This window comes from Struthio camelus, chromosome 1, assembly GCF_040807025.1.
Source record: "Struthio camelus isolate bStrCam1 chromosome 1, bStrCam1.hap1, whole genome shotgun sequence".
In the NCBI taxonomy this organism is placed as follows: Eukaryota; Metazoa; Chordata; class Aves; order Struthioniformes; family Struthionidae; genus Struthio; species Struthio camelus.
Genome location: NC_090942.1, coordinates 164,679,430 through 164,706,734, shown reverse-complemented (window position 1 = coordinate 164,706,734; position 27,305 = coordinate 164,679,430). Strand labels below are relative to the sequence as shown.

At 40.0% G+C, this 27,305-nt stretch overlaps 1 protein-coding gene and 1 long non-coding RNA gene across 8 annotated transcripts in view; both read right to left on the bottom strand.

Moving 5' to 3' along the window:
- The window catches only part of DOCK9 (dedicator of cytokinesis 9), a 136,463-nt gene extending 128,987 nt beyond the window's left edge, over positions 1-7,476 (bottom strand). For all 3 annotated transcript variants that reach the window (XM_068928500.1, XM_068928520.1, XM_068928527.1), the window contains exon 1: positions 7,128-7,476. In XM_068928500.1, coding sequence (XP_068784601.1) covers positions 7,128-7,241 — 114 coding nt within the window. In that variant the 5' untranslated portion in view covers positions 7,242-7,476. The remainder of the gene's footprint in view (positions 1-7,127) is intronic.
- A 374-nt stretch (positions 7,477-7,850) lies between these two features.
- On the bottom strand, positions 7,851-23,859 carry LOC138064696 (uncharacterized). 5 transcript variants are annotated; one of them, XR_011137937.1, is made up of 6 exons: positions 23,626-23,859; positions 20,464-20,544; positions 16,600-20,357; positions 11,607-12,484; positions 10,606-10,693; positions 7,851-9,244 (listed from the first exon to the last, which is right to left on the bottom strand). It is a non-coding gene; the product is annotated as an uncharacterized lncRNA (long non-coding RNA). The 5 variants fall into 5 exon arrangements; XR_011137941.1 differs by having other exon boundaries at positions 10,606-11,629; positions 12,431-12,484; XR_011137938.1 differs by having other exon boundaries at positions 10,606-12,484; positions 16,600-17,853; positions 20,302-20,357.
- Positions 23,860-27,305: the final 3,446 nt, after the last annotated feature.

The window sequence follows — 27,305 nt, the reverse complement described above, 5'->3', positions numbered from 1 at the left end:
TACAAAGATCGTATCTCTTAATAACCTCAAAACACAACTGTCCAAAGATAGCTGAGGTCCTGCACTTGCAAACTGAAACCAAATTATATGTCCACAGAAGTTATGTACATTAAATTCCAGGCTCCAGAAATCAACCACGCTCCATTTGTGATACCACATAAATTGCAATGTATTGCATGCTGCTGCCTCGAGGTAACCAAATATTCAAATACTTTTGATTCTAAAAACTATAAAAGCATCTTTTCCGAGTATGACAGGTAGTCACACATTGTTCAGATATTAATTTTATATTTGCAATACATAGTCAATAGCTACAACTAAGTATCAAAAAGCACCCAAAGCAGCAGCTAAGGATTATTTATTTACAAAGATGGATCTATATTACAGCCTTTCCTGCATTCTAACAGCTCTGGATCAGCATTACTCCTTTTCAGCTTTGCTCTGACTATTTTTTTTTTTAAACCTTAAAATAAGAAAAGTGTACTTCAGTTGTTTAGTTAACTCCATGTGAAGGTCACTTGATATTCCCACTATATCAATAACAATGTCCCTTAGTAGAAGAACCTTCAGGAGAGACTACAGATTTCAACCTGCAGGTACTTTACCTGTGTTTAACCACAAGCCCATTCATCCCTGAAAATTTTAAAGACGTTTATAAGGGTGAGGTCCCTCTTTGGAAACAATAAATTTTATTGCTTTAGTATCCCATAGTTTTCCTTTTTTTCTTCTTTTTTTCCCTAGAATTAATCATCAGAAGAGACTTTTCCAGTGTACTACTGAAGCAGCCAGGAGAAAAAAAAGTCACTCTCAATCATTTTTCCCTGATTTTGTCAGAATTCTACTTTTCTTCCAGAACTACTGGCACTGATACCGCTGTACATAGCAAGTTCTTTTAACACTTAATCTATCCACAGAAACCCTGTGGATCAGATTTTTCAGATGACAATCAGTGTCAGTTGACTTATTTCTCCTCCTTACTATCTCAAGGTAGGAAAAGGATCCAAAACTTGCATGTTCTTTTTTTTGACACAACAGCTAAAGGGACTGAGTGATAAACTTTCTTCTTAAGGTACCTGGCATCCTTCCCTTCAGAAGGGGAAGCAGGGTGAGCAGGAAGAAATTCTAATTGGTCCTCTAATGGGAAGGAAGCAAAGCTTGCACTGGGCCCAGAGGCTTAATGTTAGAATCCTGAATAAGGCCTACCTTTACACTCATTTACCTTGCTTGCTTCCTTGGGACACAGAGCTAAGATTACATTGCAAAAAGCAACCTAACATCCTACAGAAAAAGTATACGGAAGAGAGAGGGAACCATAGCACCCCTTCTCACTCCACCAATGAAAGCACCTTTCTTACTATGTTTTTTTCTTTCCTGGACACCTATCTGTTGTCCCAAGATACCACTAACTCAAACATAGCACAGATTTACAGAATGAAGTGATTAGTTTCAGCAGTCTGAGGTACCAGACCCAGATAGAATTTTCAACGAAGGTACCTCATTACTTCTTTCTACTTTTCCCCTCACCTGAACTCCCTGAGTCTCCAGACTCAGGCAATCTCTGGATGTGGCAGAATGAAGAAGATAATTTTTGAATTGCCCATTCCTCCTCTCGTATCTAATTCATTATGCCATCTGTTCTTCTGTGTCTAAAGTATTCTAATAGATTCAGTAATTCACCCTTACACCAATAAAGAATCCCATCCCCTACCTCCACAGTCAAATTAAGACTTTTTTTTTTTTTTTAATGTTTCCACAGCAAAACTAATCTGGTCAGACATGGACTTCATTACAATATACCTTATTACAAGTAAGATATTGAAAATTCAGTGGATAAGTACTTCTTTGAAGACAGCTACCTCAGAGCTAATCACCTCAGGATCCCTTTAGGATCAACCCAGAAATAGACCCTTTCAGTATGCAATTACTTTGGATTTTATCTATAATTTCATCCTAAATGAGATTCATCAAACCCAACAAACCAGCCCATTCTCTCAACCAATTATAATGGGACTGTAGTGGGAGGCTACCTAAGCTCCAGATGTCTACGAAGGATTTCTTTGACCCCATGTTTGTGCTCCAAAACAGTTTTCATCATAAAACTCCCTTCAGAGCTTCTACTCAACTTTCTGAAGACCTTCAGATGTCTTGCACGCTTTTCTCCAAAGCACAGTTCACAAGTTTAAATTCAGGTGCAATGAGTTCTACTTCTATCAAGATTCAAATATGTGATCCTGCTTTAATTTTAAAGGGTATGTGTAGGAGGAAGAGATGAAAAAGAAGTTACGCTGTGGTATTCTATGCTGCATGAGAGCTACTTCCGAGAGCAGACTGAAGGCCCAATCCAGCATCAGCCTACATCTCATGTTCACTGTATTATAAACAACCATTTAAAAGCATTTAGTCCTCTACTGAAAACATAATTATCTTCATCTAGTAGTCTACTCCATTCAGCAGCACAGAGAAGCTGCTTTGCAGGAATACATACATGTGTCCACAAGATACCTGAAATCAGAATGAATGAATCAGAAAAAGAAATACCAAATCAGAATGAGTCCTACATAATCCTCCCAGTAACTATGTTATTGGAAAAACAAGATGCTAAGAACATGCTAATATGACATGAGGTGCACCATACTTTTCTTATGGGTTGAGATTCACAGAAAGCAAAGATCAGGACTGGAAAGACAAGAGTTGACAACCTCTTCAAATCCAGACCCAAGTCTTCTTAAAAAAAAGAGACAGAAAGGGGGGAAAAAAGAAAAGAAGAAAGGAGTTTAAGATCAAGGATTTGTTAGGAGATCCAAGTGTCGTCTTTACAAGAACACTGTCTTTCCTCAATATCTGGCAAGCTAAATTTTCCAAGACTTTTAGAACTTAAGACTTTGATCAAGTAGACTCAGTTACATATAAAACCTAACAATGTATTAGATATGATAGTTTCATCCTCCAAATACTCAGACCTGCTTTATATGTTCAAATCATAAAAGGAGAACTGGTCAGAATAATCAGGGAATCATTCACATTTCACACTGTTTTCTCATATTCCCAGCTTCAAGCCTCTTATGTGCAATGTTGATTTTGATATAGGAGAAATAACTTTCTCCCATTTATTTGGTATATCTAAACCCTTTCATTATACGTACATGTGATAAAAGCATTTATTGATAGCTATGCAGAAGAAAAGCAAAACTGGTAGGCCAAACATTCTCTTAATTGTTTATTTATCTATCCTGAAGTGTAACCTTAATTTTACAGAGAGCAGACTGCATTATTTTGTCACTGAGATAATTTATCATTAACATAGCATTTAATGAGGCACGCGATATCCCTCTCAAAGTCCTACTGATCTGTAAATAACATGTTTTAGATAATTCATCACCACTTAAAACAATTACACCACTTCTAAGTGTGCATGAATGCTAAAATTCCATTGGAATTTACTCTCGATAAAATTGCTGGTTTAAGAGAGAGACTTGTCAGGTTCTTAGGGTGGCCACAGTCACCACAATTAAGTCACATGGCTAGTCTAAAACAAAACAATATCAGCAATGCATAGGAAGACCCTTCTCAGCAAGGATGCTACTGTCATGCATAAAATAGCAAAAAATGAACCCAAACAATCAAGATACATATTATATGCTGTTTATCAGTTTGAGAAGCTCATTGCCAAACAATAAGTTTTCAGCTCAGCCAAACAAACCGCACTTGTTAGTTCGGTAAACTAAATCAAACAGAAAGAACACATGGGATGTTAAATGTTGACAGGATAGCTTGCTTAATTCTGTGATTAAAACTAGCTTGACAAGCAACATCTGCTTAGTGAGGTTTTTGGTTTGGTTGGTTGGTTGGTTGGTTTTTACTACTCAGCAAAGCTATTTATTCTCTCAGTCGGCTGAAAAATCTGACTTTTGTTCCACTGAAGAGCAATCTGAAAATGTAAGATACATTGTGCTATCCCAATGACACGCTATTTTCAATCCTTTGCCATGAATATGATCGTAGAAATATTTACAAAGCAGAAAAGACAAGCATATTTTATGAAATGCTATCTAATAAACCTCATTGAAAGATGTCAAATGCATTTGTCTTAAGTATATCAAGAATACTGACTGTAGTGTTGATGGTAAAAATAGATGGAACTGATAAACACCAGCCACAAAAACAAGTTGTAGAATCTAAAGGTATTAGTAGTTCACCTCTGTCTCCTGCTGTTAATAAAGACTGGATGATTTCCATCACGTTTCAGTAGACTTTGATGCAGAGATGTACACTCTGAAGCAATATTTGGTTGTACACATCTGAACAGATCATGCACCAACAGCTAGCTTGAGCTCATTGTTTCCTATCTCCAGATTCTACACTGCAAGCCTAGACAATGGACAGCAGTTTCAGTATTTTTCCAGTACTGGAAAGCTTCAGTAATTGTTCACAAGCAAGTGATGACAGTAAGATCACATTAGTTATCAGTGCTGAGCAATGTTTTAAGCAAGACATTTTGCTGACAACCAAGTTCAAAATAAAAAAAATCCTGGAGGGTGATTTATCAAATAGCTTTTAGAGGCAGCTTAGGAAAAAAAGTAGGTTATTTTTTCTTTAAATAAAGACATCTTAACTAGCATATTTACAACTATTACAATACTGTTAAGAATGCTGTATTCCTATCAGCCTAAGATATCCTTTCGGATAATAAAGCTTAGAAACTTCAACAGCTCAGAAGCAGGTCAGACTCATAGATGTAAATCTTTTTAAAAATTCTGTTGTAGCAGAGTAAAATACTATCCCCACCTAAACTCCTTCTTTTTGAAAAGAAAAACAGTACAGTTTCATTCCAAACATCACAGTGCTCAACAGGAAGAGTCACAGCAAATTCAAAGGAGAAAGATATCCAGCTTATAAATAAAGGAACACCTGAGATCACTAGCCTTTTATTACAAGAGTTAAACAAGGTAGGAACAAGAACAGAGGCGCTCAGTGATGATGTGAACAGTATTTGGGACTGTAGGGAGGACATAACAGCAGGGGCAAAATATGGTTGAAACAGGAAGGTGAACTTCAGCACAAAACTGCACGCAGAGAGATGGGAAATTTGTTCTATACATCAAGCTAATGCAAAAGATTGCAAACCTGCTGTGAACAGTAAGTCACTATTTTTGCTGCTTAAAATAGTGATAGAAGACCATATCCACAATAAGATTGTGGATCCACAATCCAGTACTCCACTTTCTCACTGTCTATAGTCACCTCTTTCACCTCCCTAAAATTCTGCAGAACATTCTGCTGTTGTTGCAAAAATATCTTGAACATTAATGAATACCCACACACTCATGTATTTTATCAACCTGAATGAATTAAAAAAATCAGATAAATATTTTCCCACTCATCTCAGAGAAACCCGTTATAAGCAAATGAAGAAAAACACTCTTTTGGGGGTAGGGGTTGATGACTATTTCAAAAGAAACATTTACTTGTGGCATGAAAATACTTAAGTCCATTTCATGCTCCTTCAGTACAAAAAAAGAGTTGAATATATATACTGTTCTTCTACTCTTCCCTTGAAAGACCTGATCTCTGGAGAAGGTAATGCATAGTAGATACACATTACATGTTGATGTACTAGTGTCTGGCAGAAAGCTGTCATTTTTCAGGTGGACCCTTAAATATTAAGTCTTCTATTACATACTCTTTAAATCACACTTAAATAAAAAGTAACTTAACTATAGAGCAATCATTTAAATAAAGAAAGGTTATTTTTCTTTAAATTACAGCTACAGTGTTCACTACTCTCACAACACCTGATCATGACAAGACAAATTATACGTTCTGATGAGCAGTACACAAAAGTTGGAGAAGATCACATTTAGTGCCAACAAGAGTGAAAAAGCCAACAACAGATCAGCTTCCAGTGTCAGGAACCCCATCACTGAAAACTCCCTACTTACACAGGGCAAATACTTATTAAAGCATTCCCCTTGGAGATAACAAAACCACATAGAAAACAAACATATACTATGAATAAGAGCTCCAAAGAGAAGCTCTGAAAAATCTTGCTTACGCTGTTAAAGATGTCATCACCTGCGTACAGCCAGGCAGAAAGAATATACGTCTCTCTAGGTCCCTCTGCCCCAGTTTACAGTTGCACCCTAGCACAAATTCACTTTCAGCAGTTAAATTTAACTAATGAGCAAAACTGTGAACTGGAAAGAACATATACCCCATGCTAGCACAGGCACAGTGTGGACAAGCAAAATATATGAAACCATTCCTGCTAGACTTGCCAGTACTCATCTATCATTCTGTGTGATACACTCAACACAACAAAAAATGTATTTTAATTTTGTAAAGTGAACAGACAGCAATAATGTGAAAATTCACTTTTTATACCATTATTTTCACACACACACTGAAGCACTTCGATGAAGGCAAAGTATCAACTCTACCCGTTTTACAGGTGGAGGAAAAAAGGAGGCACACAGGCCTCTCCCTGCATCCCAGGCATAAGCCTGCTTTTCACGAGACAAAAGCCCCCAAAAACACACATATTGAGAGGCGAGGCACCTTGCCAGTGAGGCAAGGCTACAGCGAGGAAGGTTTCAGGGGAGCCGCAGCTTCCCAAAGAGCTCCGCTTGCTCCAAGTTCCCCGCAACACCTCTCGCCGAAGAAACTCGCGGTGACCGGGGAGAAGTTTGCAGCACACAGCAGGGCGGGAGCAGGAGCAGGAGCGGGAGCGCCCGCCAGGGCGCTGCGCCGCCGGCAGCGCCCAGCCGTGCCCGCCAGGCGCCGCATCCCATGGCGCCCTGGGTGCCGCTGCCGCCGGGAGCGCCTCCGCCCCTGGGGTGCCTCCGGCTGCCCCGGCGCCGACCCCGCAGCAGCCCCAAGGCGAAGCGAAGCGCCGTAAGCGCCGCTCCGACCCCCGCGCCGTGACAGCCCGGGCGGGCCCGGAAAGGATCAAAGGCTCCGTCCCCTCCTGCGCGGCCCCGGCGGCGGGACGCTGCTCTCCCCCCTCTCCTCCCCACCCCGCAGGCCACAAGCCGCCGCGCAACCCGCCGCCGGGAAGCGGCCCAGAGCAGCGGGGAGGGGCCCGGGCGCGCCGGCCGGCCGGCGGCGGTTCCCCCCCTCCCCGCACTCACCATGAGGACGGAGCCGCGCACCACCTCGGAGACGCTCTGCCGTAGCTCGGCCGCCGTGCCGGGCTTGCTCAGCGCCCGCGTGAACTTCCGAGTCTCCGGAGCCGCTAGGGCCATGGCCTCCTCCGCGCTCCGCCGGCCACAAACCCGGCCCGGGCTACCCGCTCCCCGCTCCGCTCACGGCGCGGCTCCCGGGCGGACCTTCATGCCCCGGGCGGCGGTTTGGGGCGGAGGGGTAGGGGGGGGGAGTAGTGGGGGGAGGGGAGCGCAGGGCGGGCGCCGCTGGCCGTTGGTGTCGCAGCCGGCGCCGGCCGGGCTCGCGCCGCTCCTGTCAGGTAGCCCCTCCCCCCTCGGAGTTAGCCCGTGCTCCCGGCGCGCGCGCGCGCCGCCCTCCCACCTCCAAACACACCCGCCGCCGGCCGAGGCGGGGAGGGGGGGGGGAAGAGGGGGAGGGAGGAGGAGGAGGAGTGAGCCGGTGATGTCGCCGCGCCCCATTGGTGCAGCCGCGAGCGGGGCGAAAGGGGCGGGGCGGCGCACGCAGGGCACGGCGAGGCCCCGCCCCCACCTGTTAGCGGGTGGGCTTTCTGATTGGGCCTTTGGTTACCTGCCCGGCCGCCTCTCCCCACCCTCATTGGCTTAGCGGCAGCCGAGGCCAAGGTGAGGGGCGGGGCGGGACGGAGCCGGAAGTTGCCGCCGCTGCCGGGCAGCGGCCCCGCCCTCTGAGGAGGGGCGGCATGAAGGCGGCGGCGGCATGATGAAGGCGGAAGGCGGCGGCGGCATGATGAAGGCGGCCCTCTCGGCAGCTCTGTTTGTGCCGGGGGCCCGCAGACGAGGCGGTAAGCGCAGGTCTGTTGGGCTCCAAGTCCGAGAGTTTGGTGCTGCCCGGGGGAAGGCGCCGAGGCCCTAGGAGCGACCGGTGCCGCCGCCGCTGTGTCCCAAGGGCGAGGCGGGGTAGATCACCGCCCGTTACGTTCGGTGCCGGCTGCCGGGTGGTGCCCGGCCGCGGGGGCTCTGCCTCGCCTCCTTCCCTCATGTGTGAGCAGTGGCAAATTCCCTTAATTATGTCTATACGCATATATATGCATATGCGCTTTTATTTAAGCGTGCGATGTGGCAAGACATTTTAAAAGTGGTGAAATCAGTGTTGAAGCTACCGCACGCGAAATTCACCTTTTTGAAAAGTTCTGTTTGCGCTCGTAATTAACGGTTCTGCACCTACGGTCTGATTAAGCTTCATTTTTAACCTTTCGCTTTACCTCTTGTATGCGATTTGCTTGTTACAAATAGAGAGATTCCATTCATAAATAAAGTTGCATACATGAACTCAATTGTACAAAAGTGTTTATAGAAGATTTTAATTAATGTGAAGCCTGTCTGAGAAACCGATCAGCAGGACTGCTAAACTCAGCAGTTACATGGCCATAGACACAGTATGAGTCTGTGGAGCATTTGTGATCATTAGAGTTTGTACACCTTTTATTTTTTTTAGGGGTCTTTATATATAAACTATTACATAGCAGTACAGTCTTTTATATGAACTACTGTAAGCTCTATATACACTTTCATTGAACTGTATATATTTCACCAGTAATGGAGGGAGCAATTCAATGCCACAGACAAGGGAAAAAATGTGATTTCAGGTAATATGTGAAAACCATTTCATGAGCTTATTGTTTTTGAGACTGTGCGCTCAAAAAATACCTACCACAAAAGAGGCCTGCTTTTTGGGATGCTTCACAAATGCATCTGTTGCTAATAAGATTCCAAATGGTCGAGGAAATTCTTTCAGGAAGCTGGGGAATAAAAAGTCCAAATACACAAATGTATAGCTTACACTGAAGGAATTATGAAGGTGAAGGATCTTTCTGCGTTAATCCATGTCATGAAATTCTTTGCAGACCTGTATCCAAGACTTGTTTATTCAAATGTATGAAGATAAGATTTTTGTGAGGTGTCTGTCACAGCTTGAGTGTTTGTATTACTGTTCGCACTCTCTTCAGGAAAGACAAGGTAGGCAGAAAGGGAGACTAGGGAGGCTCATTGGAGACACCCTCTTAACTGTTGTAGAGTTCTTGATTCACAAATCCAAGACCTGGCGCGTTTTTGAGTCAAAGTTCCAGCTGATAAAAGAGAAAACTGAAAACTATTGGGACACATACGTTGTCTGAATACAGAAATGGATGAGCAGCTATGTAAACTCTTATCTAGAGTAACTAGAATGAGCTATTCTAGGATCAGCTTCCCCCCACCCCCAATCTGTAGTATAGTGTAGCGTATGTTCAGATCTCAATCTCCCACAAGTAAACATGCTTTACATTTTATATAAATAATAGATGACTGTTTTCGAAAATAAAATCATATGTTGTTGTCAAAGCGCTTTTATGTTAGTCGCAGTTCTGACAAAAAAAGATGAGTACTCTACTGAATTAATAGCTGCATTAAGTGTCAAATGGCAAAACCTAGCCAAATCTGTCATGCATAAATATTTCCTGTATATATTATGCAGCTTTGCTGGAAAAGGGACAGTGTTCCAAACCTGAAAAAAATTCTGAAGGATATCTGTATAGATAGAGCTATATAGAAAAAAATACACCAAATGAGTAAATGGTAGGTTATTTAGGAACATTATACAAAATACCCAAAAGATGACATTTCCACCACCATCGAAGCTTTTTTTCAGCAATAATACATTCAGTTTAAGACAGAAAATGAAAGCAATAGTTAAAATGTATATAAAACAAAGGGAAAAAACATGGAAGTTGAAAAGCAGAAATTGTAAATTAGCAGTTGGGAAACAATGAAAATGAATAATAGCGGTTAAGTATATGAATGAAAAATTTTGGCTCACTGCCTAAAGAAAAATGAGAATGAATCTACAAAAAAGTCAGGATCAACAAAGAAAAAAATCCTAACAGTGACGTAATTTCCGTACTACTTTGAAATATTACAACTTTCAGTAACAGTGCCGACACACAATAAGCATATTTTTTATTAGAACACTGGATGATGGAATTGTAGTTTATGGATCTAATTGCATATGCTTTATTCAGTCACTTCCTAGGAAGGACACTAAATAGCCAAAGATAAAGGTAAAAACTTTTAAACTTTCAGGGCCAACTAAATGATGTCCCAGAATTTTATGAGAATTTGCTTAGGAGTTCTGAATCATTCATACTCGTAATCAACCTATCTTTGACAGTTCCAGAAGTGGAAGAGAGAATCTACTTTTCTGCCCATATTTGGAAAACTAAAACAAGATTATTATAGGTAAAATAACTTAACAAGAATCTCTGGCAAACTTTATGCCTATTGTTTAAGGGGGTTTAGTATTTCACTTAGCCAAAGGTAACAGTATAGATTTTAAGCTCCTTTGAAGACATTATGCTGCACAGCATTCTAGTTGAAGTGTTATATAAAGCCAACAACATGAGTTTTATTTACATGAGTAAGAAATTAGCTAAAATCTCGTAAGTAATTGTACCTTGGAAAGAATCACTGAATGGAGACCTGTTCAGCGAAGTATAATAAGGGTTTGGATTTACTCCACTCCTGTTCGATATCTTCATTACCTTATGTAAAGAAAATATTAAATCATTACTAATAAATGTAATAAATTTGTGAATGTAAAGAAATTAATGTGGTAGTAAATATTTATAGGGAGATGTTAATTCTGAAGTGGAGCCTGGATTTTTTGGAAAGTGGAACTTACTGAAGTGTTTGTTTTAATGAAGATAAGTGCAAATGCATCTAAGGAAAAAGAATATAAGTCACATTATAAAAACATTGTAGTGTGGTTATGAAGAGCTCTAAAAGATTCATGGTTATGGTGCAAATTTTGGATTTAGAAGCAGAGGAGTATTAAGAAGTAGTAATAACATGGCTTTCATCAAACTATTATTGAAATACTGTATTAAATTTTAAACAGATATTTGGCAAATTGAAAAAGCCGGGAAAATCTGCCATGCATTGAGAGACTGAAGAAGCGTCTGTTTAGCATACAAAAAAGCTTGATCATAATGTACTAGGATTTCCAAGGGAAGAAGGTTTCAAATATTAAAAGGCTCTTTAATCTATCAGATGCAAGCACAGTGAGAACCTGTAACTAGCAGGTGAAATTATGCTAGTTTAGAATAAGCATAAGATGCTTTTCTTTTAGCTACAAGAAGAGTTGTGTGGTATGATTTCCCTAAGAGCTCACTAGACTCTATCAACTGAATTCTGATTTAAGATTGAATATCTTTTCCAGACACTGGGCTCTAAGTCATCCCTCAGATTATGGGCTCAAAGCAGAGTTCACTTTATAAAATTCCTTGGCTTATATTATTATTGAGGTAAAGCTACATGATCATAATATCCTTTCTGGTCTTCAAATCCATTCAATTAGGAAAAGGAAAGAGCTGACAGCTAATGGCCACCAAATTGTAACAAATGATGCGGTTGTTCTAAGTGCTAAAAGAATGGAGAAAGTAAGGGAGTACTCACTAAATGTTAGATCCACAGGCAGTCTGGAGGTTTTAAAAACAATAAACAACTTAGAATTAGATCTTAAAATCTAGAAAAGACACATATAGATACTCCTTTTTTGTGCTCTAAAAGGCAGAAACATAAAAAGCTACATTTTGATAGCACTTGATCATTATTTCATTTTTAAGTGACCTACTAGTTCTGTATACTTAGTTAAAGTGAAACAAGACTGCTAATGGATGGATTTCTTAGCATATTCAAACATACTAACACGTTCAGTGATGTGCTGGAGTAGGTTTATCTGAGCCCCTTTTTAAAATTTTCTCAATGATTGAAAGAAATAATGGAGTGATTTTTCTGCCTCTGGCTGAGATTGCTTTTTTCCCAATACTGCTAATCTATCACTCCCAAATATTATACAAGCAGCTCATACAAATATTTCTGAATAGCAATTTTTAGTTTAGTTTTTTTCCCCAGTGGAATATATCAGAGTGTGGCAATACAGAAACATAAAAATCTGTACATTTATGAATTACTTTGATGATGCAATACTGATATAACCTTTGAAACTCAACATACTCGTTCTTAAGATAAGTATAATCATTTTTTATCAGAGAGTGCCCCCAGATCTACAAAGTCTTTTATTTGTCCTAATTTCAAATACCGGAAACTGGGTATCTAGAGCAAGATAGAGGAAATATGTATTTCCACTGAGCAGATACATCCTAAATTTCATTGATATTGTTTCCTTCCATTCTGCTTGTAAGAAAGAGCGTGTACATATATTTCTATCTCAGTTGCTCATAAGTGGAAATACAAAAAAAAATCTGTTATTGCCTTACCTGGAAAACTGTGTGTGTCATGTGGTGAAGGACAATAAGATCTGGTGGAAGTTTCTAAATAAAGTATTCGCAACATGTTACTGTTGTTCATAAAATTACATGCATACCCGCTTCACAGAATGATGTAATTGGGTTCAATGGAACTCTGTGTTTTAAGCTTAATTGTTGTAACCCTGCCAATAGAAACTTAAGGAAGAATCATGTAAGTGCACTGTAATCTTATTATACATTCAGACGCAATTCTAAATGTTCATATTTTCAAATGTCGTTTCTGATGTTCAGTGGGAGTATTCTAGGATTAATATAACCAACTAATCATCCTTTTTCTGTATAAATATAGCTTCTGCTCCTGGCCAGGACAGGAGAGTTGACACTACCTCTGCTTTAAAAAAGCGTTAACTCTCGTGCCCTGGTCAAATTCTAACTAGGATAATTATAGTTCTATGTAAATAAATTCCTATGCAAGTTCAGTAGGATACAGAGTAATTCACTTCCTGTTTTTTTTCCACTGACTCATAAGACAATTATGACACTTCTTTGAGTAATCCGTTTAATTCACGTTTCAGGGATAATATTCCTTCTTCAATGTTAGTGATAAGAACTTACCCATGCATATTAGTAACAACTTTTGTAGAGTTGGTAATATAAAGTGAGCCGACTTCCACTTAATTTTGTTCTGTTTTCAAGGGTGTACAACAAATGTTTGACTTTAAATCTGTTAAGAAATTACTGCAGAGCTTTGAGTAGCTACTGTGAATTTGTTTTACATTATTTAGTTTTGTCTAAACCCAGTGTAGATAGTTTGGGTTATTCTGAATTAATGGAAACTACATGTAACAGAATTAAAAATGGATACATAAGGTTTTGTAACAACGTAACTAACTCAGATTTTTAAACAATTTAGAGTTTAATGCTACAATTTTCAATGTATTCTTATCATCACAACTTTCATTAAACTACTGTCTAGTGTTGCTGTGCACTTCTAGGAGAGGTCTCATGTCAGGTCACGACTACCAGTGGCAGCTTAAATACATACTGTGGGATGGATCTTACTGTTGTATCAGCCTACAGGTTGCTGTAGCCTTCAGAAGAGGACTTTTCTGCTCAATAGTGATGGAGATTTCCAGCTAAGCCCGACTGTATGCTGATTCATAGATTTCTTATCGTAGATAGAAGTTTTTCACATGTTGTCAAAGAAGTTTCCATTAAAACTGCAGAATGATTCTGGCAATTTAATTCTTCAATGTTCCTGATACAGTATTTATTATTTGGAGACTACACCCCTGATTTCGCAAACCAGTTATATACTTCTTTCAGTGCTAATATTTGTGACTCCCCACCTACCTTATGCTAAGACCAGCATGAAAAACATGGGTGATATTCCCCTAACACATAAAAGTCCCCACAAGGTCTCCTGCAGATACTGTAATTCGAAGCACCCTTTACAATAGCAAATCCTCCATTCTTGCCTTGGCTGTTTATTCACTTAATTTGGCATAGCTTCCATTTATTTCATTCTGGGTAGGTAAATTTTTGTTATACTAAGAATTTGAGAAAACGTTCCTTGTTTCAAGGTCAGTTTATATATAGATTCCAAAACATGAGCTGAGAAACAATATGGTGTGAGCTCTATTCAGCTGAAATGATCAAGCAGTGTTCACAGTGATATGAGTCCACAAGCTCACAAATCTTATTTCCATGGCAAAATAATTCATGCAGCAGAGATCTTTGTTGGCAAAAGGCAGCAATTTTCATCATTTGCTCCTCACAAGAGAAGGAGAACAGAATTTTCTGATACTATGTGCATGTCTAGTATCCATTACAGTAGTGTATTTAGGGGCTTGTTACTCCAGTATGAATAGGTACTCCAAAATAATAGTCTTGTTAATGATTACTGTGCTTTCTTCCTTGCCAATTCATCTGACTGTCATTTATAATAATTATACTAATTATACTGTCATAAATAAAACCCAGTAATAAAATAATCTATACAATATTTATTTTTATTAGCTGCATAATTGCTGATTTCTATGGGCTTAAGGTTTGCCTTGCTATCCTTTGTTTGACTTAATGTAAATCAGTGGAAACAGTTTTTTAACTTTTAAAGCTATTTTTAGATAGCTATCAGACAATCTTAAAAAAAAACTGTCCTGAAACAAAAGAAATTATTTGAAGGATTTGAAAGTTTCCTGTGCCTTTATAATTTTTGCATATTTGTAGACTCTAATGGTATACGTTAACAACAATAAGCCTTATTCACATGCACAGCCACAATGAAACTACTAGAAAAAAATCACATGAGGAACAGCTGCAAGAGTGAATTTGTGGATACAGTGTAAATAAAAATCATAAAACAGAATGTTAAAATCATTATAACATCATTATAATAAAAGGAAAAAGTCAAACATTTTCCAAGAAATAAAGATGAACTTAATCAGTACTGGACTATATGACTTTTATAAAGCTTTTTGCAATTATAACTTGGTACAATGCTACCTAAAAGCAGCATCTAATCAAAATAATCATTCAAATGATAATCTGAAACCTTTTAAATTTGAAACCTTTTAAATTTGTTGTTCTTTACTGGAACATTTGCTGCCATCAGTTACAGGATAGTTTTTTCCCAGTGCAGCTTATCTGAGGTGATACCCGTAGTGGGATACAGCCCCAGAGTGGTGTTTGTTGACTGCCTGTAAAGGAAGTCCTGTTCAGAGAGATTTTACTGGTGAATACTGAAGAAATTGGTATGGTCCAAGACTATCTAGAGAAAACTCCAATTTCCTACAAGAGTAGATTGAATCTGTGTAGCTGTTAAGCACCCCCCCAGGGGTCAGTCCTGGGTCCAGTCTTGTTCAATCTAGTCATCGATGACCTGGAGGAAGGGACAGAGTGCACTCTCAGCAAGTTTGCTGATGGTACAAAACTGGGAGAAGTAGCTGACACACCAGAAGGCTGTGCTGCCCTTCAGAGGGACCTGGACAGGCCGGAGAGGTGGGCGGAGAGGAACCTCTGGAAGTTCAACAAAGGCAAGTGCAGGGTCCTGCACCTAGGGAGGAATAATCCCATGCAGCAGGACAGGCTGGGGGTTGACCTGCTGGAAAGTAGCTCTGCCGAGAAGGACCTGGGAGTGCTGGTAGACAAGTTAAACATGAGCCAGCAGTGTGGCCTTGTGGCCAAGAAGGCCAACGGTCTCCTGGGGTGCATGAGGCAGAGTGTTGCCAGCAGGTGGAGGGAGGTGATCCTGCCCCTCAGCCCTGGGGAGGCCTCACCTGGAGTACTGTGTCCAATTCTGGGCTCCCCAGTACAAGAGAGACGTGGCGCTACTGGAGGGAGTCCAGCGGAGGGCTACCAAGATGCTGAGGGGACTGGAGCATCTCTCCTCTGAAGAAAGGCTGCGAGAGCTGGGCCTGTTCAGCCTGGAGAAGAGAAGACTGAGAGGTGATCTGATCAACGTGTACAAGTATCTGAAGGGGGGAGGGTGTCAAGAGGATGAGGCCAGCCTCTTCTCCGTGGTGCCCAGCAACAGGACAAGAGGGAATGGGCAGAAACTGAACCACAGGAAGTTCCATTTGAGCATGAGGAAAAAACAATCTTGGAGGAGGATCTCTGTACATGAATCAATACGGAAAGGTTCAAGATGCCTACTCTCTGTTATTTTTACTGTGAAACATGATGAATGGAAGCTCATGAGGGTTTGTCAACCTTCTTTTTCATGGAGTGTGTTCAAAGGTAAAAGGTAATTTTAGATTTGATTTCCTATGCTTTCCTGATGTGCTGTTTAGTGTGCATTTATGTTGTTTCAAAAAATCATATAAAAGAAGAAGAAAGTTAGAGAAGAGGAAGTTGGTTTTAATTGCATCTGCGAACAAAATAACCTGTCAACAAAATGATCAGATTATTGCCTGTTTGCAAGCTACAGCTATCCTAATGTGTGTAGTACTATCTGTAGCAACCATAGCATCTAAGAGCCTTCTAGTAGCTTATTAAACAATGTGACTAGCATGTTTTTTCTTACAGAGAGAAGTATGTTCACTGAAATGTTTTGTATTTTTAAATAATATATACTCCATTCACCCATCCATCCATCCACATGATATATATTTCTACTAGAGAAGAAAAGTCCAAAGAAATAAACTTTCAATTCCATGGAAAGTGAAGCAGTTACGTACAGTGGCGGAAGCAATTCAAGTTGATCGCCGGAAGGTTCCGTCTCCTCCACTGAAAATTGTTACTCCCCTTTGTAGAAAAATCTCTTGTGCCAGAAGATGAAATTGCCAAACGCAGTTTTCATCCTGGAGCCGCTTCATTCTTAGGTTCTCTCCTAAACGCAGTCATAGCTGTCCTCTAAACTGATAAATCCTTTGGAAGCTATCTTGGCTTATATTCCAAATTTTAACGAAGCCGTAAGGAGACCCAGGGAGACAGATTTATTGGCACGCTCCAGTGGCTACACAGCGACAAAGTTCTAATAAATTATCTGTAAACCTCACATGTACTATATAAACAACCATATAAACATGTATATTATTTTTATATTTTAGAGAGAGAGAGAGAGTCTGCAAGTATTTCAGTATACAAGTAAATAAAGTTGTGTGTGCCATTTCTTCTGGCACAAATTTTGTTTCTGTTTCTCAGTGTAGTTGCTCACTCCTTTGATAACACTGAGAAAAATGCTACTAAATACAAATGTTCCTGCTTTAAATGCACTTTGCATTTTTCTTTGCAAACACCTCCGTAGTATGTTGGGCAGTGAAAAATAGGTCTTTGGTCCTTATTGTCTTTTGGATCTGCGTTTTAATAACCGACAGATGTGACTAAACAAACTGTCCACTATCACTCTTGCTAGCTCAGCTAGCATTCCAGCCATGTTAGTTTTTACTCACAGTGTCATCTCCTTGGGACTAAATTTTAATAAAAGGGGTCATCTGAGTTTGTGAAGTACATATCTATGTTTGGGATCCATACGTGCTGCAGTATCATTCCCAGATTCCTTATTTGCTGAACCTTATTAAATGATGTTTCCATTTTTCTTTATTCAGATTTTGTATTATGCTCTAGTTATTCATAGTTCCTCACTGTCTATATTATTTTATGACAAATCCCTATGTGTTATTTCTGATTGGATCCACTGATTGCTTTATTTTCTTCTTTTCCTTTAGTTTGTGAAGTCTGCTTCAGCTTTGTTCTTCAGAGCAAGCACTGCCTTTTTATTGTTCTTATCACAGACTCTTTCCTGCTTACATTCCTCTTCAGATTACTGACCGTGTAATTACTTAGCCTTGAAAGGAATGCAAAAAATGTCTTTAACCTGTTTTAAAAATTGGGCATATCTCTAATAAATTTAAAGGAGAGAGTTTCATGGTCTGGGAGGTTGTTAGAAAATGCTGATCTAAGTGGTAATCCAGCATGAGGTAAAAGAAGAACTGAACCAAAGAACAAATATATAGAGGTTAGTATCAGAAATAAATCACACAAATAACAAAATAACATAACAGAAGAAGAAAAGAAACAAAGTATTTAAGCCACCTCATTAACTGATCTCCAGTTAGGACTAAGCATAAGAGGAATAGTGTAAAGGAAATTCTGACTTCCAGTTAACAATTCTGCTGCAGCAGCTTTAACTTCTTGTAATTGTAACCTGATAATTTCCTGGAAACTCCTAACACGGAAACACATGCAACCTACTGAAAGCCAAGTTTTGTAAGCCAAACATTTTACTTTGCTGCTAAAATGAACCTGAAGTCTGAATTTCGTCCATTTTTTAAAGTCTATCACACTTAATTTTATAGAGCTGCAGTGAACCAAGGTAAATGGGTATGGTGCTTATGACTATGAGCTTAAAAAAGATAAAATTCATCAAACAGTAACAAAAGATAATAATTTTGTTTGAGATAGCTAAAGCCTGTGAAAAAGCAGTAATTCTTGTCCTGTGTCACCTTCACCTTCCAAAATTATCTATTCCTTGTCCACAAGCCCTTATCAGTTTAGACAGAAAGAATGAAAAACTGATTTATTAAGCAGAGTAAGGGGATGCCCTAGAAAACTGAGGCTATATCTTTTCCATTTAAAGGAGTATTTTGTTCTAGAAGCCAGAGGAGCCGATGAAGCTTAACAGTCAGCTCCCTGAGCGTGGATGTAAGCACCATTCCTGGTGCCGCCCTATGGCAATATCATATGTGCCTTGCTCTCCTCGGAAGCTGCTGTAAGAGCGTGCAATTTCTAGCCAGACCTCCATCCTCCGTAGCCTGTGCATAAACTGAGCTTTTCTCAATCTATACCCTCATTTCGCCTCCAGGTGTAGCAGCAGTGGTGAAAGCTCTAGTGTGGAAAAGTTGATTAGGTCTGGAGCACCCTATGGAAGAGACACAGGATTTTGCCCAAGGCAGTATATTGGTGCAGAATGTTAAGGAATAGCCTGCTTTAGTGATCTGATACTGCAATGTCTGAACTACAGATATTGGCTTCTACCACAGCCTATGTGAACTGTCTTCATATAAATGGGCAACAAAGCCCTCTAGAGCAGTGATTTTTACTCTCACGAGAATGTTTTTCAGGTCGCATAGGATTGGCAGAATGGTCCTATGTCATCTCCCTTCACAGTATCCCGTGACAGCAGCAAAGTTTGGGACCATTTTGGCTATAGCAATTGACAAGTGATGTTAGAAGGAGTGTCAGGTTATTTCAGTTTACCCTGAGTCCTGGAAGTGTCCCTCTGCAGTCGTGGGGAAGCTACAAATTTTCAGTAACCTTGGATGTCACCGGAGCCCTTGTGTGTCACTGTAAGTGGGGAAGGCTCAGATGGCTCGGTTCTATTTTAAAAATAACTTGGACCCTGAGGTTGAGCTACATCTCACTACCTAAATATAACTGGTCACCTAAAGCTGCATACATAGATAAGGGACAGCAGTAAGCATCTCCATATGGCAGTTCATCTGATCTACTTTAGCCATTTACCCTAGGATGAGGTGACTTGGTCTGTGGATGTTCCTCCTTTTCCCTTTCCTCCATCACCTTTAAGGTGCAACTAGTACAGACCTGGATATCCAGCTTCTAGATACCTAACTCTCCTCCCCACTGTTGTCCTGCATGAGGTTCTCTCTCAAGCTGCAAACTGAGAGAGGACAAAGTTTTAAAGCTGGACATTTGGCAAGGATCCTGTTGGTTATGTTTGCACCACACAATGAAAACTAGTTTTAAAACTCTTTAAAATCGGGGCAGCTTTTAATCTTTCTCTCATTTTTCAACAGATGTATCTCCACAGTGCGAAAGGGTCTGACTTTCTTGTTGCAGTTTCCTTAGCTGTGGCAGAAAGATTAAGAATTACTTGGTCACAGAGGCTGAGCTATCCTCTTATCACAGGATAGCTCTTCTAGTCATTACAGCCGTGCCAATGAGGTCAGCACAGTGTATGTAATCTGTGCCCCTTTTGGGACAAGCAGAGGATTTTATCTGAACTTTTCTTGAGTAGTAATATCCTTTGGCACTTCAAAGTGACTCTACTTTTCATTCAGAGAAGCAAAATGAAATAAGCCTTCTTCTATTTTGTACTTAGAAATACACACAAACAAAACACCTTCTCCTTGTAATCTTTGTGTATAGAATTCCTTAGATCCATGTTTCATTTATTAACAAAGAAAATTATATTATCTATGGTGCATTAATAGAATTATCTGGATTGTTAGCAGATTTTGCAGCAGTTGAGTAACATTAGGCTCTGAAGCCATGTTACACATATTTAAATTTTTCAGCTGGTAACTTAAGAGTTTATTTAATAGAGCTGAAGCTTTTGGCAGATAAACTTTCCAGGGAAGTGTCATAGAATGATTTATCCCTGTTTCTAACTGGTTCTAATAAATATATCAAAGACTTACCAGAATTTAAACTTACAGTTTTGGAGAGGTGTGTAAAAATCAGCTCATACAGGCTTCTGTATAAATAGATCAAACATCATACAATATTCAGAGATATCTAGCAAATTCAGTGATTTGATTACTACTAAAGTCTACTTTAAAACTGTTGCTAGTCCTACTCACATCAAGAAGCATCTTGCTCCCTGAAGAGTCCCCTTTACAGCAGATTGTCTACAGATGATGTGCCGTAGGCATCAGTGTCACCTATAAATACACAACAATAGGCAAAAATGTATGTTTTATTTAATTGTTTTAGATATCAAACTCCCTATGATCTTGTAAAAGGAACTGTTTTGCATAGGAAGATTGGTTTAACTACAATGGATGATGCTGATCCAAAGTTTCAAAGGACATCTGCTGCTATGAGGACTACTAGCAGTATTGGAAAACTGCTTAGATGTAAGCTACGTTGTATAAGAAGTCCAATTAAGTATGTACTTAATCCTGTGAATGTGATTTCTTTCAGGCTGACTGAATCTTTGCTTATATCTTTAAATCTGGTTTTAATGTTCATTTTTTAACCTTGGCCTTCTCAGTAACATTCATCCTTTAGAAAATCTACATTGCCCATAATGTACTCTTCACTTCTGATTGATTCAGCTGCCGTAACTGTGGCAGTTCAATTACTTTATTTTCTACCTGCTGTTTCCTCTTCTCATTTACCGTTAAAGCTGAACATGCAGCTTCAAGGAGGGGCTTTTGCAGTACACTAAGTATAAGATGGTACTCAGAGGAATGAATGAAATAGCTGACAGTGGTGACAGTCCTTCTGAAAGCTTTGCATTGATGCTTGAAAGACTGCAGTGGTTTCCTATTTGTCACTGTTTGTATTTCAGAGTGTTGCAATTGGATCTTTAAAGTGCTATGTGGTCTGGATCCTATCTATTTACAATGCCACTTCCATCCCAGTGACAGCTGAGATAATCACATCTGCTTTGGTTTGCAGCTCAGATACTATTAGGTCACTTAAATAGTAAAAAAAATTAGGAAACCCACCTCCAGGCTGGTGTCAGGTCCTTGACTCTGTCAGCAGTTGATCCAACAGAGTCCAAGCGCATGTCACAGACTAATGAAAATAGCTGTGTTTTACAGCATTTGCTATCAAGCATTTGCTAGCCTACTTGCAGTAGCATGAGTTTAGACAGGGCTTCACAGAACAGATTGTTTTGTTTATGGGCAACCCTGGGGCAGAACCTGGAGCTGATCATATCCGCAGCCCGATGCAGTCAGTAAGAAATAGTTTTTTTCTTACAGTAACTGTGGTTCTTGGAAAGTCTGTCTGTACAGATTCCATTCTTGGAGGGCATGTGAATTCACCAGCAGTGTTAACTGAGGCTGCATTCCCACTCAGAACAATATGAATACACGAAGCAGATTAAATCGTATTTTAGTATCCTCTCCACTAAAGGATCCCATAGCTGTAGGAATCTGTGGCACCAGGGAAGAAACGTGGATTATCAACTTTGTGTGGGTGTCACTTTTCAAAATGTTACCATTACTTTTTTCTCCATTAATTAGTTCTGTTCCTAGTGGCTAACACACTGTTATCTAATTGCTTGCAGTTGAGTAACAGACTAAGTTATGACTGCAAGATGTTCCCAAAGCGCTGACTTCTGACATGAAAGGCTTTGCTAAAGAGTGGTATCTTGTAAGTGTGTGTTTTAAGTCCTCCTACCTGCTCTGGAAATGTGTACGCTGTTGACAGGTTCATCAGATAGGCACACAGAGCTCTATATGAGCTGTGGTAGAAAGCTGAGGCGCATCCACAGAACCCCTGAGGCTGGTATCAAGTTGTCATGGATAACCTCTTAAAGTTCCTCATCTCTCCTTCTGGGAATAATATTGGCATATTCTAGAATGATTTTTCTTCTGCTAAACTGAAGACCCTTATGGCATGTATTTGAAATCTTACTTTTCTGAAGTAAGGCAAAGTTTAAAAAGTAAACCAGGAAGGGATAGATTTACTTGGAGCTTCAAGACAACTGGAAATTGGATAAGGTCCAAACATCCTGTGATTATGAAATATTGCATACCCAGAAGCTGTCATGAGAATGTAAATCTCCTCTGTCTTCCAAGCTGATGTAATAGTTATCAGAAAGGCAGACTTGATTGAACCTAAGAGCTCAGAGGGTCTTGACTTTTCTGATATCATAGTTCAGGCCCCAGAAGAAGAGTCCAGAACTAAGGAAAGGAAACACATTCCATAGATCTGGGCTGAGTGGCATTTGCTATGTTTTCACAGCCCCTTATAATACTACGTTTTCCAAGGGACAGGCATTGACTTTCACTTTTGGGAGGGTGGAGCCTGGATGAAAAACTCATATTTTTCACCAACGTGAATACAGCGTGAGCTGAACTTTATACTCAAAAGTGGCATAAAGATTTTGGAGGCTTGAGGCAATGTAGTGAACCCTCTGCTGTCCCACACAGCATATGTTTAGTGTCTATATAGCATGCACTGAGATCAAGTCTGGTCAAATTGAGTGCCATGGCATGGCGCACTATTCTGTGCAACCATAGGACATCTAACTGCAGTAGCTGCACAGGTCAGATATTTATGGAGGTAGGGGTAGGTGAACCTAACATTGGAGGTATGGCTTATACACAGTTTATTCATTAAAGAGCAGTGGCTGCCTCTTGACAGTCCCCAAAAGTGCTCAGCTGCTCTGAAAATACAGGAGAAGCCATGTCTTGTGCAGAACAATACTGAACACTTTACAGGACCTCTGGCAGTCTTAGTCCTGGCTGATTATCTTCAAACTGAGTGCCCGGGCCTGTCACTGTTTCTGTACCCTCACAATTCTTTACAAAGGCACCCTTCTCATGGCAGGTTTTTCTGCATTTTTGCCTCTCTAGAGGGAACCCTGTACCATTTTGGATTCACTCCTTAGATATCAGTCCTCTCACCCACCCCCAGCTTCACAGCTGTGCTAACCTGATAGGCCATCTGCAGCTGGTACTGGCAAATACTCTGCTCTAGGAATCTGTGACTGCAGTCTTACTAAAGGGACTCAGAACATTTCCTTTCAACTAGCCAGACTGTCAGTTTGCATTGAGATACACAGTGAACAGCAAAAACAGCAAAAATAAAATGATGTGCTATTAGACTCCTGCCTAAAGCACTCCAATGCTTACAGTCCCTGTTGCACAGATAGGGGTTGCAGACCCCCAGCTATGGTCCCACAATCCTGCCTCATTCTGTACCCTATCACTTTCCTTTATGTAGTTCACCTCCTTTACCGACAATTAGCTAACCAGAATGAGAACAGATTTTCACTTGCCCACCTTCCACTGTTGTAGATTTTCCTGAGTTCCAGTGTCGCTGCCTTTCGCATCACATGGGCTTGTCCACCTGAGAGCAAATATTCCATTTGTTTTCAGAACAATGCTTGATTCTTTCTTTCATTCTTTCACTCGTTCATTCATTTTGCTGTTGCATTCTTTTACAAAGAACTCCTCTGAGCTAGTAGTGCCGTTGCCATTCTCTTTGAGCCTGCTGGGCACAACCTGCTACTGCTGGCAAACTCCTGCCGAGTGATGTAATCCTTTACAGATCTTACACCACCATTCAGATGCCAGACATTGTGTTGGCTCATGCTGTTTGTTACAGTGTGAATAGCTCCTTAATCTTTTATTTTTCAAAGGATTTGAAATTTGATCCCTGACTGTCTTTCTGCTTCTGGTCTTTCCTAGAGGAGAATTCTGAATTTTGTATTGCCTTCTCTGTAAGGCTATCGTCCTTCCTCTTTTAAGTCCCAGCTGGACTAGGTAACTTCCTTTGTTTCACAAATTCTAATTGTTTTTTTAACATTTAACCCAGGTCTTCCAGCTCTCCAACTCTCAGTCTTAGGTTCCAGATCCACATTACAGTCTGGCCTCATGCAAGTCAGCTATTCAAAATTGCAAGACTGGATCTTCAGCCCTAGATCAGTTAGCGTTCTCCAGAATTTCACACGCTTTTTCTACTCCTCTAATAAAATTAAACAACTCTCTTATACGCTTCGATTTACTTTTACATTTTTACATATTGTAATATTGTTTCTTAAGTCATCTCTTCTGCCTGGTTTCATGGCACACTATGAAAGGTATTAAATGCTTCAAGACCTTGTCAGAGATAAAACTATGACCTAGCTATTTTCCATGTTGCTGTAGTTGTAGTATTGTTGTAATCATTATGTAATCATTATGGTCCAAGTACACAGGTGAAACACATTTTTTAAACAGGTAAGATTTTGTAAATCTTTCATCAGCTCAGCTTTTTACTGGCACCTCTGTGCTTGGTCCTCACAGCTGAAGATCAAGAACTGCCCCACTCTAATCCTCATTTCCAGAGATTTTTAGCATTACGGGACCTCTGTGCAGCTCCACTATCCTGCTCAGACATTTTCTTAGTTTCTTTTCTTCTTGATAGTGTTTGTTTGCTCAGCAGTGACTCAGAACAAAAAAAGCATGAAGGGGTCAGCCTATTTCAGTGCCTCAGCCTTGTAATGGTACAGTTATCCACCCCAACAGGAAATTCAAGATCTCTTTGTGAATGGATGTTACAGAGGTATAGAGGCTATAGAAGCCACAGTGCCTTGAGCTAGCATGTGTGGGAGTTGACCTGACCTAAACTAATCAAATTAATTTAGTGGAGGTAAGAATCAACTTTGAATTAAATATATTGGAAATGGAAGGGATTTACAGACTGTCCTCAGAGCAACCTGAAAAGGGTGTGCTCCTCTTCCTGTACCCCAATAGCCGCTGTATGGGTGACTATAGCTGAAAAGCAACTTGTGCAGGCATCCTCTGACCAGATCCATGCTAACCTTTAACAGGTTAGAAAGGTGGTTTGTTCAGACTCAGGGTGGATAAGTAGCTTTAAAGGCAGAGATTATGTGTTAGTCAGTAAGATAAAACAAACAAGGCAGTATTACAATTTTGCAGTCATTGTGTAGCACACAGGAAAATACAGATGTTTCAGCCATGTTTTTAACACACCTCACACACAGGCAGGGTCTATCCATTAAGAAGGACTGTGGAGATTAATGGAATCTTCCTCATCTCTCCAAATGCATCTGCATGCAACAAAGTCGAATGGAGCAGATGGGCATACTTCAGGATTTTACATCTACCCTCTGATTGCATGGTTACAGTATTGACTCAACCTCCAGTTCACTTCCGCTGGGACTTCTCCATCTTCAGAATTTTTCCTCTGTAGGAGTGAGATCCTTTTATAAACATTACTTCTGAGTAAAGTTCTGCATTAACATGGAGTTATAACATCACAATTATTGGTTATTAATTGTTGATAATTGAGATTTTCTTTGAGGATTTTGAAGATTGATACTGATTCTCTTGTTCCTGGCTGAAAATCCTGATTCTGTGCCATCAGCAGTCCTTTGGCAGCATTCTCTTCAGGATCATGCACCTATGATAATTCCTTTCTTCAATCCACTACTTTAAAGTAACAAAAATCAGATTTGTTTAATTTTCAAGGAGCAGCTACTGAAAACTTGAATCCCTGGTTTCTCACCTGTGCAACTCACTTGTGAACAGGATATGGGAAATGATGTAAGAAAATTTTAATTTGGGGCAATTTCTGTTCCACGTAATATTCTTAAGTACTTAAATCACACTTTCTGTGTTTCAAGTGCTTTGTCTATTCTAGTAATAAATGCTTATGGTACTGCCATTGAGTTATACCCTTTTAGTGAAGGAGATGTGGGTAACTTGCCTGCAACAACCCAATGAGTCATTGGCAGAATGAGGGTGGCAACACAGGATTTCCTGTCTTCCAAATCTGTTCTGGTTGTTCCAGATCAGGCTGCCTCCCAAAAAGTTAATTATATATATATCAGTTACACCTTTTATAATTTTATTATCTTTATTTATCAGCTGTGATTCTCCTACTTAACTCAGTTGCACTTCACGGTGTTAATTAGCTGTGCTTTACAATAAAACTCAAAGAGAAATTTTCATTTGAATGTTCATGAAGTCAGCTCCAAGAAAGGTATTAGCTAAGCCTTTAACAAGGCTAGACAAAAAACCACAAAGCCTAATTACAGTATATGTGAAGGTGCTTAGCTCTCTGCAGACCAAAAATGGCAAAGCTATTTGATTGTCCACGACTATGAAGGCATATTAGTCACAGAGCAAATTATACAGTTACATATATTGTCTGCGCTCAGGCAAGAGAACTGCATGCTTAAACAAAATGAACTTTAACACAGTTATAAGACACTCACACGTTTGGTACATGAGATGCTTTCATATAAAGTGGTAAGAGGAAGCTCTATCTGTGCTCACTCGTGGAGGCAGTAGGCCAGATCTTCAGCTGCTGCAAATTGATTCTGGTCCAAGGAAATGAATGGATGGAGCTAGACTGGCCTAAGCTGAGGATCTGCATCTTTTTTTTTCCATGCACTTATAACTATGAAAGTCATTTTGACAAGCGGAGGAAGAATGGCTGCGTTGAGAGCAATCTTACTTAAACATTGAGGAATCTGTTGGCTAATTTCGTCAGTTTTTTTGGTACCGTTTTGTTTTCTGTGTCATTGAGCAATTCCGCTCTCTATTCCAGTCATGCAGTATTTTATCTTCCGGGATTTTTTTTTTAATATCGACACCTCATACATACTCCCTCTTCACATTTTATCCAACCCGAATTGTACATGCTCCTGAAGAAACCTTGTCTCTCTGTCTCTGTTGGAGAAGGGACAAATACGAGTAGGGATATAAACTGTGGACACCAAGATAGTGGCCAGACTATATTCCCTAGAATATCTAGAGATGTGGACATAAAATCTAGACATGACGAGTTAGCTTTCTTGAACGTATACAGACAGTTTTTAAAATTAATCACTTTTCCCTCGCTGTCTCTGACATTTTCCAGTCTCCATAATAAGCAACTGCATTGGTTAGTTGTCTTTTAAGGCCACCAGTAATCCTACCCAAGAAGTTCAAGAAAACACAATCGGACCATT